This window comes from Zea mays, chromosome 7, assembly GCF_902167145.1.
Source record: "Zea mays cultivar B73 chromosome 7, Zm-B73-REFERENCE-NAM-5.0, whole genome shotgun sequence".
Lineage (NCBI taxonomy): Eukaryota > Viridiplantae > Streptophyta > Magnoliopsida > Poales > Poaceae > Zea > Zea mays.
In genome coordinates this window covers 155,137,664-155,159,920 of record NC_050102.1, presented here as the reverse complement: position 1 = coordinate 155,159,920, position 22,257 = coordinate 155,137,664, and the positions used below count along the sequence as shown (strand labels likewise).

The window sequence follows — 22,257 nt, the reverse complement described above, 5'->3', positions numbered from 1 at the left end:
GTCCGACCTGTAGACGCGGACCGTCCGACCCGTCAGGCAGGAAACCATAGCCCTGCCCCAGGTCGCGGACCGTCCGCGCCTGTGGAGAGAGCACCGCCGCCGATTCTTGTTATAGTGATTGACGCCCGAAAAGGTGCCAACAATACTCAGATATGTGAATGAGTTGATTGACCCTATAACTGGTGATTGGGACACACAACTGATACATGACACTTTTTGGGTGGAGGATGCCCAAGCTATTTTGGCGATCCCAATCAATGAGGGTCAGCTGAACGGTAGCTCAATCCTCGTCAAATGGCTCACTTTGGGTGGGTATATGGAGAAAATTCTGGGATTTGTTCTGTCCAAATAAACTCAAGCATTTTGTGTGGCGATTCTGTCATAATAGCCATGCACTCCGACGTAATTTGTGCAATAGAGGTATGGTTATGGAGGATAAATGAGTAGTCTATGAACGATTGTGTGAGGATGGTACCCACTTGTTTTTAAAATGTAAATCGGTGAAACAAATATGGCGCCAAATGGGGACGGAACAACTGAGATTAGAACTTGAGTCAGAAAGCTCTCCCATTGAAGCTCTCGACAAGATTTTCCATCAGAAGAAAGACATGGTAATGCAAAGCATAATATTGCTCTCGTCCTGGTGGAATGAACGAAACAAAATTAGAGAGGGAGAAAGGATTATCAACAGAACAATTTGTTATTGGGGTCCAAGTTTATGCCTCTGAAATCCTAAGTGAATTTAGGAAAGAAGCTCAAAGTTTGCCTAGAGTTCAGGCTAAATGGGAGAAACCTGAGATGAATGTATTAAAGATCAATTATGATGCAACTTTAATTTCTCTCCTATGCAAAAACTAGAGCGTGGGGATATTTTATCCGAGATTCCTCTGGTGATGTTGTTCAAGCTGCAAGAGGCAAAGTTAACTCTGTTATTGATGCTTACCAATCTGAACTTATTGCATGTTTGCAAGGTTTACAAGGTGCACTGGCTTTGTGAATTCATTGAGTGTTGCTGGCTACTGATGCCATCCAAGTTAAGCAAGCCATAGTTTCATAGGATTAGATCCTTTCTCATTATAGAGTTTTGGTCAGGGAGATTAAAGATATAATTAGCTCAAACTTTTCTTTCTTCAAGTGTGTTCATGAGTATCAAGAATGTAATGGAGTATTGGAGTTGCTCATGGTTTAGCAGAGTCAGGAATGGGCTATGGTGAGCATGATGTTGATGTGTTAACCATGCTCCCGTACTGTATGCAAACTTTGTTTGCAGCTGATGTTTCCAGCTAGCTGAGTAATAAAAGTGCCCGATAGAAATACTAAAAAATATTTGTTACGAGCAAATTATGTCCTATTTCGATTTGTTACACTAAAAGTAGTAATAAGCATCAAGTACAGGGGGTTGACCGCGAATTTTTGTAATGAGTCAATTAGTGAATTTCGTGACAGCTAGCATCTTCGCCGGCCACGCCTCCCTCGAGGAAGGACTGGAGCATTAAAAACTCAGGCGATGCCGCGGGACGATCGGATAGGGAAGCTACAGCGAAGAAGACGCCCCTCCAACTTGCCGCATTGCGCACGGCGGTACTCCCAAGATCTGATCCGAGCAAGGCGCCCTTCAGTCTTTCAGGAAGCTTACCAGCTTGGTGCCGTCAACGGCTCACAGCTTCTGCCTTTCTTTGGCGGCATCGCCCAAGCTCAAGGTTTGGGTTGGGTGGGCGAGACTGCTGCTGCCTTCAAGACCCCAAAAGGTGTGAAAAGATGCATCCTTTTATGCTATGTTGTCTTGTATTTCCATCTAATTTGTTCCGGGAAATGTGGATTGCGAGTACACTGTTGGCTGTTGCAGTATTAGGCATTTAAGATGATATCATCCTGTTAAACTGCACAAGAGGTGCAGTCTTTGATGCCACCTTGTTATATGTTGGATCTAACTTTTTGTTTAATTGATGGTTCTGAGTGCAATGTTGCGTATTTAGTAGCATCGTGGAGGGAGCTCAGGAGCAATTCAGGTGCATTCATGATTCATGTTGTTCGGTGATTTGGGCCATTTTGCAGTGTAGGAGCCAAAGAGGCAGGCAGGATCATGCACATTGTTGGTTAATCCAAAGGAAGGAATGACTTTGAGGGTTGTAGATTCACTAAAATGATATATGCCTTTCGGTCAAAATGATAATTTTTTCTATTTTTTATATCTCTTAACATAGAATGAATTAGAACTTGAAAACTAATATATTAGTAGAGTAAATAATGACATGCATCTAAATTCTTGAGAAATTTTTTATGACTTTTGGTAGTTTGGTTGCACCGAAAGCTTGACTGCACATCAAGTATTAGGGGAAATGAACAATGATGTACATGCACTACTATTTGGAAGTCGAAAATCTAGTGCGTAATTTATTGAAACCCACCAGCACAAAGGAACTTAGATTTGTTCCTTTCTTTTGTACATCAACAACAATAACGTGATTTATTGAAAATCACCAGCACAAAGGGCCACAGTGGACATCTGCCATTACCTTCACAAACTACTTTTTTAAAAATAAAATTTGAGGTAAACTGACAAACAAGGAAAGATTATTTTGAGGCAAACTTTTTTGGGGGAAGGTGGGGGCTTCAGCAAGTTGTAACATGGAAAAATGTATTTGGTTTTTATGTCTTCTGAACATGATCATTGTAGAGGTCCCTTTCTTCAAAAATAGCATCCATATAGTTTGGTTGTTAAAAATATTTGATAAATCTGCACATGGTTGATGGTTCGATGGTCAACGGCAAGAGGGGATGACATTTTTATTTTTCTAACATAAAAAGTTTTGTTCCTTGCAGAGAAGATAGTATTTGAACACTTCCTAGTGAGTTATGATGGAGATGATTCTGTCTGAGTTCACAAAACATGTTATCAGCTCACTTGTCAATTTAGCAAGTAATGAAATAGCCAAAGTTTTGTGCATCAGAAACGAGATTAGCAAACTGGCAAGAAAACTTGAGAGTATGAGAGCTATCATTACAGATGCAGAACAGGCAGTTGTGCAAAACGAAACTACTAGGGATTGGCTGAAGAGGTCACGAGAAATTATTTATGAGGCTGAAGACATAAATGACCGATATAATATTGAAAAGGAGAAGTTCCAAATATCACAGCCGCAGGTCAGCAGATGTCTTGAATCTTCCTTGATTTTACTTTTGTATATTCAGGATTGTATCTTTGCATTCTACTTTTGTTATTCAGTATTCGCTTAGAAGTCTTGACTCCCAAGAGGCCAAGACAAAAATGTTCTGCTAAAGTCCAAAGCTTCTCCAACTATGTGTTCTTGCATAGGCCACAATTGAATCTCCTTGGCTTTGAGAGTTCATCTAGTGGTTGTTGCCATCCTCTGATATCTTCACATATCTGTAGAGCGCTCAGAGATGTGGTTGAGGCTAGCTGATATCCTTCAATAGACGTCAATCCTTACTGGAGTATTCCAACCAGCTGCAACATGATAAAACTTGAAACAACAGCTGTTATTTGTAGTCTGCTTTCCTTTTTGCAGACAACACAATGTAGTGATTATTTTTGGCTGATAAGTTTCTCAAAATTCTCTCAAGTCTATAAATGTTCATAAGATTCACAAAATGCTAAGTGGATCACCGTCTCATTGGTTCCTTACATGCTTGTGTGCTTGGAAAATTATTTGGGTACTGACTAGGAATTTAAGAAGGATTGATTGAGCTGTTCTAAACATCATACACTACAAACCAACTTATACTCCCTTAGTTTAAAAATACAAGGTGTATGCTTTGGAAAGAGTTAAATTTTGCATGTTCTGATCAACACTTTTCAAATTACACAAATTTATTTTTCTTTGAAAAAATCACATTATTTTAGGTTTATAGTGATATATGATTTATTCTATGACCAAACAGTTTAACAATAAAGACTGAGTCAAAACAAAATATGCCTTGTGTTCGATAACTCCACGTCTCATGCCTTCTTTCTCTTGCAAGGCGTGCAACTATGGATGTTGTGTCTGTAGAATGGAGAGAATGCCCCAACCCTAACAGGGATTGGGGAATGTATATTAGGAATAGTTGGGCCTAGGTCTATTACAGAACACAGTTCTAACACCCCCACAGTCACAACTCTATCCTATACAGATGTTGAGACTGGAACGAAAGTCTAGGAATACACTCGTCGGTAACCCCTTGGTGAAGATATCGGCGAACTGCAGCGTGGTGAGGACGCTGAGAACCCGAACGTCACCTGCAGCGACACGCTCGCGGACGAAGTGCAGGTCGATCTCCACATGCTTCGTGCGCTGATGACCTGATGTTGCACGTGATTGATGGAGAGGTAGACGACGCTGACATTGTCGCAGTAGACGAGGGTGGCACGCTGGAGTGGGCTATGGAGCTCGTGGAGGAGTTGGCGCAGCCAGGAGGCCTCCGCCACACCGTTGGCTACGGCGCGGTACTTAGCCTCTGCGCTGGAGCGGGAGACGACGGGCTGCCGCTTGGTAGTCCAGGAGACGAGGTTGGCGCCCAGGAATACGGCCTAGCCGGAAGTGGATCGGCGTGTGTCGGGGCAGCCGACCCAGTCGGCGTCGGTGTAGACCACGAGCTTCGATGTCGGTGATGGTCGGAGGAGCAGATCGTAGTCGAGTGAGCCACGTAGGTAGCGCAGAATCCGCTTGAGAGCGGTGAGGTGGGGCTCCCGTGGCGTGTGCATATGGAGGCACACCTACTGAACGGCGTAGGCGATGTCAAGCCGGGAGAAGGTGAGGTCTAGAGTGCGCCTGTCAAGCTCCGGTAAGACGCCACGTCGACGACCGGGGGCCGTCGTCTTCAGAGAGCTTCGCCTGGGTGTCAACAGACGTGGAGCAGGGCTTGCAGTTGGACATGCCAGCCCGCTCCAGGATGTCGAGGGCGTACTGACGCTGATGCAGGAAGAGACCCTAGGGCCGGTGTTCGGCAGTGATGCCGAGGAAGTGATGGAGAGGCCCCAGGTCCTTCATCGCAAACTCCCGCTAGAGGGCGATGATGGTGCGCTGCAGGAGGTTGGCGGTAGAGGCGGTGAGGACAATGTCGTCGATGTAGAGGAGGTAGATGAGGTCCTCGCCTCGTCGGTAGATAAAGAGGGATGTGTCCGACTTGGCCTCGACGAAGCCGATGGAGGCCAAGTAGGTGGCGAAGCGGCTATACCAGGCCCGCGGCGCCTGCTTGAGGCCGTAGAGTGAGCGGTTTAGCCGGCAGACCAGGTCCGGGTTAGCGGCATCGACGAAGCCAGTGGGCTGGCTGCAGTAGACAGTCTCCGTCAGAGTACCATGAGGCGTTCTTGACGTCGAGCTGGTGGATTGCCCAGTTCCGGGAGGGGGCAAGGGAGAGGACAGCGCGGACGGTGGCGAACTTGACGACGGGGCTATAGGTCTCGTCGTAGTCCACGCCGGGGCACTGGGTGAAACCCCGAAGGACCCAGCGGGCCTTGTAGCGGTCAAGGGAGCCATCCGAAGTCAGCTTGTGACGAAATAACCACTCGCCAGTAACCACATTAGTGCGGGAGGACGAGGCACCAAGTCCCAGGTGTGGTTGGCCAACAGGGCCGCATATTCCTCCTCCATGGCCCGACGCCAGTGAGGGTCAGCGAGGGCGGTGCGGACGGAGGAGGGGAACGGGGAGGCGTCCAATGGTGTAGCAGACGTGTCGGCGGCAAGGATCAGCCTGTCGACTGGCCAAAGGACACCGACAGCACGTCGAGTCACCATTGGGTGAGTGTGCCCGAGGGCGCGGTGAATGGCGATGGGGTGGGACACCGGTGGCTCAGGGACCACGGGCGTGGCCGGCCCGCGGCGATGGTAGATGACGGCGGGGTCGGCGAATTGGGGCAGGTTCATCGAGGGGCCCGGGTCCGTGGGCGCCGAGGGAGGAGCGCTCCCGCGACGGTGGTAGACGATGGCGGGGTCGGCGAAGTGGGTTCCGCTCATCGACGGGGCCAGAGTCACCGATGCAGTACGAGGCGCAGGCGGTGGCGACGTGGCCGCGCGGGGTGTAGGCGGGGTCGACATGGCCGCGCGTGGCGCAGGCGGGGTCGACGTGGCCGCGCGTGGCGCAGACGGGGTCGGCAGGGCCGCGCGTGGCGCAGGCGGGGTCGACGTGGCCGCGCGTGGCGCAGGCAGGGTCGACGTGGCCGCACGTGGCGCAGGCAGGGTCGACGAGGCCGCGCTAGAGGGCAGGGACGCGACACGAGGTGCGGGTAATGGTGCGAGGCGAGGTGCCTGGGAGGGAGGGGTGCATGGATCGGACTCCAGGAGGGAGTCAAGATCGGGGGACGGGGTGGAGCCGGCAAGGGGAAAGACATCTTCGTCGAAGACGACGTGACGAGAGATGATGATGCGATGGGAAGTGAGCTCGAGGCAGCGATACCCCTTGTGGTTAGGGGAGTAGCCAAGGAAGAGACAGCGAGTGGAGCGTGGAGACAGCTTGTGAGTGGTAGTAGCGGAAGTGTTGGGATAGCAGGCACAACCAAAGACACGGAGGTGGGCGTAGGAAGGGGCGGTGTCGTACAGGGCGAAATAGGGGGTGGGGGGTGGCTCACCATCTTCGAGGGGAGGCAGTTGAGGAGGTGGGTGGCCGTGTGAAGGGCCCCGACCCAGTAGTGGGCAGGAAGAGAGGCCTGGAAGAGAAAGCAGCGGATCATGTTGGTGATGGTGCGAATCATGCGTTCGGCCCTACTGTTCTGGGCAGATGTGTAAGGGCACGAGAGACGCAACTGAACGCCACGAGCGAGGAAGAACGACCGAGAGACATGGTTGTCAAATTCGTGGCCATTGTTACACTGCAGTGCACGGATGGGGCGGCGGAACTGGGTGGAGACCCAGGTGAAGAAGTGAGTGAGAGTGGGAAACGTGTCGGACTTCAAGCGAAGAGGAAAAGTCCATAAAAATGGGAAAAATCATCCAAAATGACCAAATAGTATTTATATCCAGACAGACTGAGTATAGGGGAGGTCCAGAGGTCACAATGAACCAGGTCAAAAGCCTGCTCAGCCCTAGATGAAGATGTAGTAAAAGGGAGACGGGTATGGCGGTCAAGCTGACAAGCATGACAAAGGCCCTCAAAATGTCCCCGATTACAAGAATCTAAAGTGCTGGAGAGCTTGGTCATGACGTCAGGTCCTGGGTGGCCGAGACGACGATGCCAAGTGGTGGAGGTGGCGGTGGAGACCAGGACGGAGGGCGGAGACACGCCGGTGGACGACGCCCGGAGTGTGTAGAGGGGCCCGACGCTGTCACATCGGGCGAGTGGGGTCCTGGTAGCCAGATCCTTCACAGAAAAACCGGTGGGGTCAAACTCAATGGAACAAGAATTGTCGGTGGTGAACCGACGGACAGAAAGGAGATTGTGAGTGATGTGAGGGGCTACGAGAACGTCGTTGAGGTAGAACGGTCCAGGGAGAACCGAGGCACCTACTGAGGTGATCGGAAGAGTTGATCCGTTGCCAACGACGATCGAGGTAGGGTGTGTGGAAGGAGGTTGGTGAGAGTGAGATAGCATGCCTGTAGTGGGAGTGGTGTGGTAGGAGGCACCAGAGTCGATGACCCAGTCAGAGGAAGGTGGAGCCAACGCCATGTGCTGTAGGCGAGGGCGAGGGCGTTGGCATCCCAGCTTCCAGCCAACGGGGACCATGGTGGTGTGGTAGAGGTCCTCATAGGCTAGAGCGGAGGTGGTGCTGGGTGAGTTGGTGGCGCGCCGTACGGTGGCGCGCTGTAGGCAGGTGGCGTGGTCAGAAGAGCCAGCGCCAGAGGGCGAGAGGCACCGGGAGTCTGACCCGGCCACATGCAAATGGTGCCGGTCCAAGGGATGTAGAATGACGGCCAGGTGTGGCCGCCGCCCCGGCCGGTGGTACCTCCGCGTGAGGAAATGCCACCCCCACGACCGCCCTTGCGACGGCGACGGCCGCCGTAAGTGGTGGGGGCGTGGCGAGGGGTCGCAGCGGGGGCGCGATTGGGGGCCCCGGTGGACGAAGTGCGGGGAGCTTGCCCCCCGGAAGACGCCTGGGTACTACTGGTGGCGCTGTAGAGGGCCGAAGCCGGCGGGGAAGCCTCGTGCGCCATGGTGAGCTCCTCAAGGAGAAGCTCAATCCGCACTACATGGAAGGTGGGAAAGGGCACAGTCCGCTTGATGAGAGCCTTTAGGTGACCATAGCAGGGGCTGAGGCTACGTAGGAGGTTCAGCACCAAGGTGCGGTCCGCCATCGGCTCGCCGAGATCACGGAGGGAGTCCGCCAGGCCCTTCATCTGGCGGCAGTACTCCCCCACGTCGAGATCCCCCTGGGAGAACTGGTGGAACTGGGCGTCGAGGTGCAGGGCACGAGCGTCCCGGTTCCTGAGGAACTGTTCCTCGAGGGCGAGCCACGCCTGACGGCTCATGTCCGCCTAGTCGTGGATGATGTCCTGGAGCTCGACGGTTATAGTTCCGTGGAGCCATGAGAGGACCACGGTGTCCATCAGGGACCAGGCCGGGGATGGCAGACTGTCGACGTCGTCGAGGACGTGGTCGTCGAGGGCGTAGCGCCGCAGGGTGAGGAGGACCTGCCCTCGCCAGCGAGGGTAGTGGGAGGACGCTGGGTCCAGAACGATGGACACGAGGGACCGAATGTTGTGTAGTCCGGCCGCCTGGGCGTGGAGAGCGGCAATATGGTCAGCGTCGAGTCCAGAGGCGTGGGGAGCCTCTGGTGTGGGCGGTGGTGTCTCCTGGGCTACTGGAGGAGGGCCGATGACGAGACGCTGCGCAGTGGCCATCTGGGCAGTCAGTGTGGTGGCCAGGGCGCGCTCCTGTTCCAGTGCGCGAGACGCGGCGCGCTCACGCTCCTGCGAGGCGGCCAGGGCAGCTTGGATGGCGGCGATGGTAGATGCTAGCGTGGAGTCGGTGGAGGGCGTCGGGGAAGCCCAAGTGGCGTCGGCGACGAGCGGCCGAGTGGTGGAGAACCTAGGGGGCGGGTGTCTGGGAAGACGTGTCGGCGAGGGTAGACCAGAGAGGACGCCTGTGCACGTCGGGTAGCCCGGTAGGCCAAGCCCGGAGGGGACGAGGCCGGCGGCGCGCACGTTGGCTGCGGTGGTAGCACCGGCAGTGCTGGGCGAGGGGAAGCCAAGCGCGGAATCGACGATGAGGGCCGAGTCAGCAGCCGTAATCACGACGGTTGGTATGGCAGATGTTGGGGGGAGGTGCGCCATGGAGCACGGGGAGCCAGAATCGCGACAGTGGGGGGGGGCGCCAGAGAGGGGCAGAGCTGGTGGGCGCAGTCAGCTGAGGAGCCGGGGTCATGGCCGTGGGGGGGAGGGGGCGCGGTTGGCGCTGAGGAAGAAGCACATGGAAGCTGGCCGGACCGCTGTGGACGGGGCAGACTTGGCGGCGGCGGCCAGGGACGGGGGCGGACGTGGTGACGTCCGGTCGAGGATAGGGGCGGACGTGGCGGCGGCTAGCCAGAGGTGGCGGCGGCTGTTGGCCCGGCACTGTCGCGCGCCGGGAGAAGCCGCTGTCTCGACAAGCAGCGAGCAGCAGAGCGGAGGACGGGGAAGCGGACCCACGAGTGGCCGGTTGCGCTGGGAAGAGCAGGAGCAGCCTGGGAGGCGGCTGCAGACCGGCGGCCAGGGATGTGGGCGGACCAGGGGGTGGTGGCGGCTGGCCAGGTGGGAGGAAAGAAAAGAAAACCCTAACTGTGATACCATGTAGAATGGAGAGAATGCCCCAACCCTAACAGGGATTGGGGAATGTATATTAGGAATAGTTGGGCCTAGGCCCATTACAGAACACAGTTCTAACAGTGTCCTTACATCTCGCCTATGAATAGCAAGGCCGAGCGCATGACTCGCACCATCACCAACATCATTTGCACCCTTCTGTTTCAGGCCTCCCTTTCTGCTTGTTACTGGACCGAGGGCCTCCACATTGCCACCTACCTTCTGAACCACCCCCTACAAGGCGATCAATCATCCTACTCCTTTCTTCACCCTCTTCGGCATTGCCCCTTCCTATACGCACCTTCGTGTTTTTGGCTGTGTCTGCTATCCTAACACCTCCACCACCGCTCCCCACAAACTTTCGCGTCGATCCACTCACTGCCTTTTCCTCGGGTACTCCTCTGACCATAAGGGGTACTGGTGCCTCGTACTTCTCACCCACCACATCATCATCTCTCGACATGTTTTTGATGAGGATCCCTTTCCCCTTGCTGGTTCCTCCCCACCTCCCAACCTCGACTCCTCGATGTCGATTTCGTCAAAGTACCTCCTCTTCCCCTATCCCTGGTCCTAGCGACCTCTTCCGCACCATGTGTGGCTCCTTTGCCTTCGACTGTGCCACGCGCGGCCCCGCCTCTTTGACCACCTTCGGCTCACTTCGTTGATCCTGCTCGCGTCTATCAAAGGTGTGTGTGGTCTGGTACACCGGTCCCCTCTGACGTGCTGCCCCATGCCCAGCAACCCCCACCACGTCCACCCGATGGTCACATGGCGATCGGTCGGTATTCTTTGGCCAGTTGATCAGCTGGTGCTCACGACCGCCGCCTTTGCTTTGGCTCCCTCACATGTCCCCTTTGTCTGTACCGCGCTCGCCGATCCCCACTGGTGTCGTGTTATGGAGGAGTATGCAGCCCTGCTGGCCAACCATACCTGGGACTTGGTGCCGTGTTCCCCTGGCACCAACGTGGTCACCGGCAAGTGGATCTTCTGTCACAAGCTCAAGGCGATGGTATGATCACTACAAGGCTCGTTGGGTCCTTTGGGGCTTCAATCAGCGGCCCAGAGTGGACTACTGAGACCTTCAGCCTCATCATCAAGCCCACCACCGTTCGGACCGTCCTCTCATGAGGCTAGGCGGTCTACCAGCTAGACGTGAAGAATGCCTTCCTTCACGACACCGAGACGGTGTAATACAACCAGTCTGTTAGCTTCGTCGACTCCAGTCTAGGTATGGTGTGCCGCTCTTTGTATATCCTCAAGTAGGCACCACAGTCCTGGTATGGTCACTTCGTCTCCTACTTGTTCTCCTTCATCTTCATTGAGGCCAAGTCGGATATGTTCCTATTCATCCTCCGACGCGACGACGACACCATATACCTCCTCTACATCGACGACAACGACATCGTGCTCACGGTTCCAGTGCCGCCCTCCTCTAGCGCACGATCGCCGCCTTGCAGTGCGAGTTCGCGATGAAAGATCTCAACCCTCTCTACCACTTACTCGGGATCACTGTGGAGCGTCGCCCTTAGGGCCTCTTCCTTCATTAGAGCCAGTACGCCATCGACATTTTGGAGCGCGATGACATGTCTAACTACAAGCCTTGCTTCACGTCTATTGGCACTCATGTGAAGGTCTCCAACAACGACGGTGCCCCGGTTGGCGATGTGCAGTATCGAGCTTCACCTGACCTGACATCGCCTGCGCGGTCCAGCATGTGTGTCTTCACATGCACACCTCACGGGAGCCCACCTAACCACTGCCAAGCGGATTCTTCGCTACCTCCGAGGCACTTTCGACTATGACCTTCTTCTTTAGCCCTCTTCGACCTCTGAGTTGGTCGTCTACATTGACGCTTATTGGGCCGTCTTTCCCAACACACGTCGTTCCACCTCTGGCTACGTCGAGTTCCTGAGCGCCAACCTCGTCTCCTGGTCCTCGAAGCGGCAACCTATCATCTCCCGCTCCAGCATTGAGGCTAAGTATCACGTTGTAGCCAACGACGTTACTGAGGCGTCTTGGCTCCATCAGCTGCTCTAGGAGCTCCACAGCCCCCTCACGCGCGCCACACTTGTCTACTCGATAACATCAGCGTTGTCTACTTCTTCACCAACCCCTTGTAGCACCAGCACACGAAGCACGTGGAGATCAACCTCCACTTTGTCTGCGAATGTGACGTTGTCGGCGATGTTCGCGTCCTCCGCGTATCGACCACTTCGTAATTTACCGACATCTTCACCAAGGGGCTCCCCTCCACAGTGTTCTCAGAGTTTTGGTCCAGTCTCAACATCTGTAATTCTTAGAGTTGCAATTGCGGGTGTATGTGTGTTAGACATGTGTGTCTTAACCAGTTAATTGTAATGGACTTAGGCCTAGCCCATATACGTTTCTATCTATTAATACAACATCCCAACCCTAGTTAGGGTTAAGGTTTTCAATCACCAATAGTTAGGTGGTCTGAGTAACACTTCTCAGGTCCTGAATTCAACTCTCCGTGGGAGCAAATTTTAGGCTGGGGTTAAAAAATTCCCTCGTTTGCCCCATGCCAAAGCACAGGTTATGGTGCCATTGTATATGGGTGGGACAAAGGTTCGAGGGTTATGGTGTCGTTGCGTGTGGGTGGAACAGAGGTTCGAGTGTCGTCTTCTTAATATAATGTCCGTGGGCTGCCTTACGCCTGCAGGTCGAGTTTTTTTAGTTAGCAAAATCTTCCTCCATGGCCCCCTATTGTTAATACGTTGGTAAGTTAGAAAAAAACTTATTATATAACTACAACTCAATGTCATATGAACCGTGGGAAACTTTAGTATCTTTAATGTACTTTTCATGAATAGTATGCAGAGGCTGGGAGATGATTTGTACAAACCTTTATATGCAATGAAAATCTTCCTTATCAAAAAAAATGAATAGTATGCACCACGAAGCAGTTTGATGGATTACTTTGCTGATTCATAGCTAAACAATGAATTTCTAGATGTTCGTTTATCAAATGCACACATATTGCATCCAAATTTGGCTGTTCAGACCAGGAATTAAATCATTTCCTTTCTGCATAGGAATGCAATCCTTCATCAATCTTTAAGTGCTGCAGAGATGTTGGTATTGACTGCATAGTCGCAAGTGATATACATGAACTGCATCAGAAACTTGACAGCATCATTGAAGAGGGTAAGAGACTGCATGTACGGCCGGCGAGTGAGGATCAAATAAGATTAGATCAAACAAGATCATATCTTGACATTCCACTTCTAGGGCCTGATATTGTTGGCATGGAAAACGACTGTGAAAATCTCATTGAACTACTAATAAAGGGAGATGATATTCCCCCTCAAAAAAAGCGAGATGATATTCCTATTCGTCCTTTCCTTGCTATTATAGGAACAATTGGAATTGGCAAGACTACTCTTGCTAGAAAGGTATACCACAAGACAGAAACGTTTTTTCAGATTAGGGTATGGGTTCATGTCTCCAAAGACTTGCGGCATATGACAATGTGGTCAGGTGAGAGATTGAGTAAAGGAGATACTGCAGACCAGCTGGAAGAGCTGCGCCAAATGTTACGAGACAATAAATATCTGCTGGTCATTGATGATGTCTGGGGAGAGAATGTTTGGGAAGGGTTGCTAAAGGAACAAGCGCATTATGGCAGCCTTGGCAGTAGAGTCCTTATAACAACCCGGAATGAGCATGTTGCGAGGAGGACAGGAGCAGTTCATATTCACCATATGAAGGGTTTGAATGAGGATGATGGTTGGTGGCTACTTCGTACAATGGCTTTCCTTGATGAGAGCACTGGAAACATGCAAGATATTGGTAGGCGAATTGTGCAAAAGTGCAATGGTCTTCCAATGGCAATAAGGAGGATTGGATGCCATCTAAGGGAAGTGGAACTTAAAGAAGATGACTGGGAGAGAATCTACTCCAGTGATTTCTGTGGCCTTTCTTCGACGATAAGAAATGCTATCAATAAGAGCTACCTTGAGTTGCCATATAATCTGAAAAGGTGCTTTCTTTATTGCTCATTGTATCCAGAGGGATCTGTGATTGATCGGCAGTGTATCACCCAGCAGTGGATTGCGGAGGGGTTTATTGTGACCCAGCAGGACGCATCTGTTGAAAAGGAAGCTAAAGAATGCTATGACAAATTGTTGGGTAGGGGCCTTCTTTTGCAAGAAAATCGAACTTATGGTGCAGAGAGAACGAAGATGCCTCATCTCTTCAGATCATTTGCACTTCTCCAGTCACAAGATGAATACTTTATTGGCAATCCTCAAGACATAGGTGATGCTTTGAGGCCGTACCGCTTAACTATTACAACTGGAGGTGCAGAGGCGATCAGAAATTGTATTAGAAAGTTGAAGAGCTTGAGGACAATAATCCTGTGTGGGAGTTCACTAAATGACAGGACCCTGGATTCTATTTTTCAGAAGTACACACATCTAAGAGTTCTAGATCTTGGAGGAGATACACAGATTGACCGTGTTGCAAGGAGTTTGGGATCCATGATGCACCTTAGATATCTTAGCTTTGCAAACACCCAAGTTAGTGAGATTCCATCTGACATTGAGAAACTTAGGATGTTGCAGTTCTTAATTCTAAAAAATTGCACTCGTCTTAATGCTCTCCCAGAATCCCTTGGCCGCCTAACAAACTTGAGAACACTTGACATCTCAGGATGTGGACTAAATCGAGTGAAATTTGGATTCTCCATGATGAAAGAGCTCAGATGTCTGCAGGGTTTTCTTGTAAGCTCAAGAGGTTCAGAAAATAGAAATGGTTGGTCATTTCAAGAGCTGGGGTCCTTGTATAAGCTGACAAGCCTCAAGATTCTTAGGCTAGAGAAAACATCAATTGTGGAAGATGCAGTACAATCAGCACTACAGGCAAAACATGATCTCAAAGAGCTTGAACTATGCTGCAGCACTGATGATGGAACGGCAGAAATTAGTAGAGCAGCAAAAATTAAAGATGTGTTTGAAGCACTCAAGCCAGGACCTTCTATTGTCTCTCTCAAGCTAGAAAACTATTATGGTCATGGATTCCCATCTTGGCTAGATCCATTCCATCTCCGAGATCTAGAGCAGTTGACCATTGATGGCTGTTTGCATTGCCAATATCTCCCATCTCTGGGTGAGATGAAGAATCTAAAATTCCTAGCAATAAATGGTTCCAATTTGTCAACTCACATTGGACATGAAATTCGTGGGACGCTAGATGATGGGGTGGCATTTCCGAAGCTGGAGCAGCTGGTTATCAGTAAGATGAGCAACCTGAAGTCATGGCAGGGCCTCAAAGAAATAGATATGCCTTCACTCATGAATTTCAGGATCATTGGATGCCCCAAGCTGGACTCACTTCCTTCCTGGCTCAAGCATTGTACGGCATTGAGAAGTTTGCATATAGATCATGCTGACAACCTGGAATCAATTGAGAACATACCTGCACTTAAAGAACTTGAAGTTTGTGAGAACAGCAAGCTGAAGGTGATCTCGAACCTTAGAAGACTTGAAGATCTGAAAGTGGTGGCTTGCTTGCTTTTGGATGTTGTGCAGGATGTCCCCTCATTGTGCACCGTGCATTCAAATGAAAAGAATTCAACCAAGCTTCCGCAGTGGCTACAGCCAGAAAAACCTTTCATGCTCAGGAGATTGGAGATTGTTGGAACTGAGGAGCTACTTGATAACTGCTCCTCTGCAACGGCCCCATACTGGCATATTATCCAAAATGCTGATCACGTATATGCAAATCTGCCAGATGGCTCCTTCTACTTCTCATATGCCAAAAGCAGTAGCTACTTCCACAGAAGCGCAAGGAGCCTTGCACGGTCCCCTTTACTGAGCCCAGCTAGCTTCAGTGTGCCGATTCTTCCACAAGATGAAGTAGTTTCGACTGATGAAATCAGAAACATCAGCGAGCCAATTGGTCAATCCTCAAGTCGGTCATGGATGAGGATACTTTTCACAGTTCTCCTTCTTCTTGTTGCTCGTATCTTTTCATTGTCAAGCGAGTATTGATCACGGATGAGTTCTGTGTTTGGGCACCCTAAATGTTGATTACTATGCTATTGCCATTCTGAATTCTGTCGTGGCTTGTTTGTTGGATCATAAAATTCATTTACTGCATCTTTCTTAACTGTTTTATTCAATTTTAACTAGAAAGAGATTTACAATCTCCTTCGATCCACCCCTAAGACTATCTCCAGTAGACTATGAAAACTAGGGGACGAAAAATAGGGGACGCTAACTGTAAATGACACTGTTTGTAGAGATAAGTTTAAAATAGGAGATAAGATAAAAGATTGGATAGAGGATCTACTGGAGATAGCCTAATCGAATAAGCACTAAGAGTTGCAAAAAAAATGCGCTCTAATATGCATTGTTTAAAAGGCGTCGCCTAGGCGTCCAGACAACAATTTTGGGTAGGCGTCGGCGCCGCCCAGGTGCCATTGACTATGGCGTCCGCCTAGGCGCGGTAGGCGTCGCGGCGACGCCTTTCTCCCTCTGGGCGACGCCTTAGACTAGGGTTTGCAGTGGGCTAGGGTTTGCACTGGGCCTTAGGCGCGTTTTGTTTTGGGCTTTCACTGTGCGCGCGATCTCTCCGCTGCGGAAATTTCAGCGCCGCGCCCGTGGGCAAATCTCCCTACGCGGCGGCAAATCTCCCTGCGCTCTCTCTCTCCCTGCGCGCGCTCTCCCTCTCCCTGCGCGCGCTCGCAGCTGCTGCTCTGGGTGCGCGGCAAATCTCCCTGCGCTCTCCCTCTCCCTGTGCGCGCTCTCCCTCTCCCTGCGCGCTTTGTTCTTCTATGAGTGCGGTGTACCTTTCAATGCCGCAGCAGCTAGGCAGTTTCAGATTGCAATTGAGGCCACAGCACAGTTTGGTTCAGGGTATAAGCCTCCAACACCTTACCAACTAGGCGAGCCATTGCTACAAGAGGCTGTGAAGACAACAAATACAATGAGGGAGGAACATGAGCGTGCATGGAAACACTATGGTTGCACACTCATGTCTGATGGATGGTCTGATAGGAGGGGACGCCATCTCATTAACTTCTTAGTGAACAGCCCAGAGGGCACTTATTTTTTAGAGTCCGTTGATGCATCTAGTGAAGTACATGATGCATACATGCTTGCTGATTTGCTTGAGAAAAAAGTTGATGAGATTGGGAGAGACAAGGTTGTACAAGTTGTTACTGATAATGGTGCCAATTACAAAGTTGCAGGCAAGCTTCTAATGGAGAGGATTCCTACTTTATTTTGGAGTCCATGTGCTGCACATTGCTTGGACCTAATGTTGGAGGACATAGGAAACTTGAAGGAATTCAAGAAACCAATTGCACGTGCAAGGCGTGTGACAACTTTCATATACCGACACGGGAGAATTCTTGCTGCCATGAGAGAGAAAACTGGTGGGGCTGATCTTGTGAGGCCTGCAACCACTCGTTTTGCTACTTCCTTTCTCACATTGAAGAGCTTGTACAAGCACAAGGATGCTTTGAAGGCTTTATTTGCAAGCACAGCTTGGACTGATAACAGATTGTCAAAGACTAGTGCTGGATTGGATGTGTATAACATTGTCTTCTCCACACAGTTTTGGAATTCAGTAGAAGATTGCCTTAGAGCTTCAGGGCCACTACTTATTGTACTTAGGGTGGTAGATGGAGATGAGAGGCCAGCTATGCCAGAGGTCCAAGCATTGATGAAATGTGCAAATGAAAAGATCAATCAAAGCTTTGCTGTCCAAAGCAAGAAGACTTTACTCAAGAAAATCATAACTATAATTGAACGGCGTTGGGAGAAACAAATGGATCACCCATTGTATGGGGCTGCAATGTATTTGAACCCAGGAAAGTTGCATCCTCTCATAAGAAATGATGATGATGCTACTGTTGGTCAGCTAAGAGGTTGCTTTCTTGATGTGCTTGCAAGAATGGTAGATGATGAGGAAACTAGAGACAAGATCAATTCTCAAGCAATGGATTACGAGTTTCTTAGAGGAGCAGCTTTTTCAAATAAGATGGCCAAAGATAACCTACAAACTATGACCCCACGTAAGTGTTTGTGGCTGTTACTAGTTTACTACTTACTAGTTGTTGCTAGTAGCTTGCTAAATTGTTGTGATGTTATTGCAGTTGAGTGGTGGCGTTCGTATGGTGGTCGTGCTATTGAGTTACAGAGATTTGCTAGACGTTTGGTGAGTCTTTGTGCGTCTTCATCAGGTTGTGAACGCAATTGGAGTACCTTTGAATTTGTAAGTTATTATGTGTGCCTCCTCAAGTCCTCATCCACCTACTTGGCTACTTTTGTATCCAATATTTCGGGATTAAATGACCAAGTGTTTTCTCTTTTCTTATTTTGTAGATCCATACAAAGAAAAGAAACCGATTGTTGCATAAGAGGTTGAATTCTATTATCTTCATTTCCTACAACAGAAAGATGAAAGCTAGGTTCCAAAAACTATGCCAGAAGAAGGGGAAAAACTTTGATCCATTGGTTCATGAGGACTTCAACTGGGACAATGAGTGGGCTGATTCTTTGCATGTAGTCCCTGAAGGTGGGCGTGGGTGTGAGTGTGACCTTACATGGGACCTTGTGGATAATGCCATTGGAGCATCGCAAGCACTTCGTGGCCGAAACTTACCAAGAAGGGCCCATAATGTGTATTCAAGAAGAAATTCTGTTGCTGCACAAAACATGTCAGAGGCTGAAGAGGAAGATGAAGATGAAGATGAAGATGTTCCACATGACGATGCAAAAATCACAGATTGTGAAGATGAATCTAATGGTGGCAATGATGGTGAAGAAGGGGAGGCACCCAATATCCCAGGAGAGTTTGATGATGATTTTTGAGCGACGGGAGACAGGGAGAGTAGCTATTGCTAGATTGCATTAGCAATTTAGCATATTTGCTGCATTACTAACTGCAGCTAGTTACTATTAATTATGCCATTACAAACTATCTATGTGGCTATTTCAGATTTGGACATTTGGTATTGTGTTGTTTTAAATTTTGTGACTTGCTGTTGTTCCTTTAGAAACTACTTTGTGGCTATTTCATATCCATTATTATGCTATTGTGAATTTGTGATGATTTCTAGTTTATGAGTTGTAACAGCTGTTTGGTTGATTGGTATTTTGTAACAGCTGTTTGTAACAGCTACTAAGGCGTCGCCTAGGCGCCCGCCTAAGTCGCCTAGGCGGTCAGGCAGTGGCTGGGCGCCTAGTTCCGCCTAGCTGCCTTTTAAACCATGCTAATATGTGAAGCGGCATGTGCTGATATTGGGTCGAAAAAACCAAGCAGCGTCGGGGGCAGCACACAAGCTCCTAGATTCCTGATCACCGTTGGATACAAGTGAACGACTGATATTGAGCGACTGCAGAGCAAGGTTTACAAATTCGATCGGTTTTGGCGGTAAACCGCTCGATTTATCGAAACCACCGAGTCGCTATTTTAGTTAACCACCGTTTTTTTTCATAATTTACTGTAAATTTAAAATTTTTGATTTTTTAATAAAAACTGAAAATCACTGGTAAACCGTCATTTTTTTGCCTGGAAACCAAATTTAATGCTAAGATTGAGTTCCAGTTTAGACGTATTAGTCTTATTTATTGTTATATCTATATGTGAAGATGTTATATGCGATATGTGAAGATGATTTACTATTAGATGATATTTTTTTGCCTACTTTAAGTGCTAGTTTAGTGTCAAGACACTGTTAGATGATATATGTGAAGATGTTTTTTATCAACTATGTATTGTTCTTGTAAGAGACATGTCTGATATAGTTTGGGAGCATGGAGAAGATTGGCACAGGTTTCAAATGCAAGTATTGTAGAGAAACGAAGAGCGGAGAGGGTGGTGCTCGTTTGAAGAAGCTTCTCGCATATAGAAGTGCAAGTATTCCAGATGCATGCACATATAACTGCAAGCAGACCGGTGTGTTATTTTTGCTTCATCCATCAGATAAGAAAGGAAAAAGGGTCAAAATCACCCTTGATCATGTATGGCTATGGACACCCTGCACCGCCATATTCAAATTTGTCACATATGTATCCACCAGGACCACATTATAGGTATGGACAAGTTCCCCCTGCACCAGTATGCTTCGTCGATAAGTATTTATTTTCCGTTCTTATTTTCTTGCTAATGTATCCCATATCTTTTGTATAGAACTATCACTATAATAGATTAGAACCATATCACGATCCTTTCAACATGTTTGAGTACTATCACTATGACTTGAGTTGAATACGTGAGTATTGTGAAACATGTCAATATATGTGTCGTGTCCTCGTGGGAGAACTCTAAAAGAACTTGTATTTGAGTATTGAAAAGTCTGATGGTTGTTTGTTGTATGAGAATTGGAGTTTATGGTTGCATATGTATGTTGTATGTTATTTTGGGGAATATATGTCATGTGAATCAATTAATATTTATTGTACAATGTGAATTGAGCAAATTACAAATAAATCTTGTCAAAATTTTCCATTTTCTGTAAAAACAACGAAAAACCAATTTATTTTAGTGAAAACCAAGGGTTTAGGACGGTTTACCTCGGTTTTCCATCGATAAACCGATATAAGTTTGATTTAGATTGAGCAAACCGGTCGATTTTACCCATTTTTACCGATAAACCATCGGTTTACCAAAACCGGAGGGGGGCGGTTTTCCCCCTCCAACGGTTTGGTTATGGCTGCTGCAGAGACAAGTCATCCTGGCCGACTGCAGAGGATCTTGTTCTGTTCAGAGAATACCAGGGCAGGGGCTAGGATGCCGGAGCAATGGTGGTGGTTGCTGCAGGTCCGCCAAGGAGGGCACAGCGGACGGAGGGCGACCCCCTGTTCGTCGTCGGCCACATCTAGATTATGTCCATGGATTGCAGAAGCTAGACCAGGTACGTCTACCGGTGCTGGTAGTGCTGCTGCTCCCGGTACCGCCTCCGCTCGTGCCCTTCTTGCGATGGTGGTGACTCCCGCCCCCGTTGGAGCCTAGGGTCGGCGCAGGGGGCACGGAGCCAGGCTGGGCGATGAGGGCTGTGGGGGCAGACAGAAAAGGGGCGGTGGACGGTGTGGCGCTGGAGGGAGGCCCCAGGGAGAGCTTCTCGAGTTGGATCTCGGAGTGAACCTCGGCGAAGGAGGGTAGCTGCAGCTGGCGCTTGAGGTAGGGGCAGTGTGAGCGAAACGGTCGTTGAGGTCACGGAGGACATTGGTAACGAGGAGGCGGTCGGAGATGGGCTCATCAAATTCGACGAGGGAGTCCGCTCACCAAGTTCGACATGGGAGTCCGTGAGCGGGAAAGGATGCCCTGCGATAGGGTGCATAATTCGATGTCAACGAGGAGGACCTGAGTTTCGCGATTGTCGATTAACGACTTACTGCTCCTCGAGAGCGAGCCATGCGGTGTGGGCGGACAGGGTGGAGGTGGTGACGAACTGACGATATCGAAGAGCTCAGAGGAGACAGAGCCGTAGATCCATGAGAGCACATGAAGGTCCCTGCGAACCCGGTGGTTAACGACAGAGAATGCCGCCTCGCATAGGTCATAATCGGCGAGGGCCTACTCGCGGGCGAGGAGGCGACAAAACAATTTGGAGGAGGACGACCTGATGAGGTCGACTGTAGTTGACACCGAGGCACACACATTGAGTATGGCTACCACTTGGGCGTGCAGCACAGACACATTGTTGACGTTAACGTCAATGTCGGCGTCGTCACCCGTGGCCTCCTCCTCGAGACGACGCTGTGCCCCAACCAGGGCGCGCTCATGACGAGCAACGTCATTCTGAAGTTGGCGGCGTGGCGGCCGCGTCCCGTTTCGACTAGCGGGCGGTGCCTGCATCGACATCTTGCGCACACAACAACGATCGTCGGCAGCGCATAAGACCACCTCCAAGAGTGCCTGTATACCTTCCCCCACCCCACGTGGGGTGACCTTTGGGGTCAAAACCCCTCCAACGGTTCCCCCATAGCTCACTCTATACGGGGGAGGCAGCTCCACTGTATATGGGGTGAGTTTAGATCTTCTCCCACACTTTAATTACTCCATTACTTTGTGATATTAACTCTTTCTAAGTACCGTAATGTAAAAACAATACATATTGTAGTAGTATAAATATTATATGCTTTTTTAAAACTTCAAAAACTGATGAAAAAATATCAAATAACCGAATTATAGTATATATGTGGAGCTGAATAGGGTGAATGGTTGGAGACATCATGTATATAGGGTGAGTATCTTTTAAGGTGATGTAGTAAAATATAATAGAAAGTACAGATAGAGGGAAAAATACGGAAGAAATGGTTGGAGATGGTCTAAATCGACAACATCTGTAGGATCGCCAACCGTTGCGGGGGAGTAAGCAGCGGCCATGGTGGCGAGCTAGGAGCGGAAGGTTGATACCATAAAAGTGTGGATTGTTTGGGTAATCACACATTGAATTGATAGGTAACCATGATTACAATATATAAGGGTCCGTTTGGTATATCCCTAGTTTCTGATTCTTTAGCTCTAGATCTTGATCCTTCTAAGGAGTTTATCCTTCTGATTCTCCTGG

At 49.5% G+C, this 22,257-nt stretch overlaps 2 protein-coding genes across 2 annotated transcripts; both read left to right on the top strand.

Annotated features, from left to right (window-relative positions):
• The first annotated feature begins 1,461 nt into the window (after window positions 1-1,461).
• On the top strand, window positions 1,462-15,834 carry LOC103633175 (putative disease resistance protein RGA3). Its single transcript, XM_020540876.2, has 3 exons — window positions 1,462-1,748; window positions 2,824-3,144; window positions 12,767-15,834. The coding sequence occupies exons 2-3, from the start codon at window positions 2,857-2,859 to the stop codon at window positions 15,722-15,724; spliced, it is 3,246 nt and encodes a 1,081-aa protein (XP_020396465.1). The 5' UTR covers window positions 1,462-1,748; window positions 2,824-2,856; the 3' UTR covers window positions 15,725-15,834.
• A 123-nt stretch (window positions 15,835-15,957) lies between these two features.
• On the top strand, window positions 15,958-19,983 carry LOC118472984 (uncharacterized). The gene is made up of 3 exons (XM_035961067.1): window positions 15,958-17,754; window positions 17,836-17,954; window positions 18,065-19,983. The coding sequence occupies exons 1-3, from the start codon at window positions 16,662-16,664 to the stop codon at window positions 18,551-18,553; spliced, it is 1,701 nt and encodes a 566-aa protein (XP_035816960.1). The 5' UTR covers window positions 15,958-16,661; the 3' UTR covers window positions 18,554-19,983.
• Window positions 19,984-22,257: the final 2,274 nt, after the last annotated feature.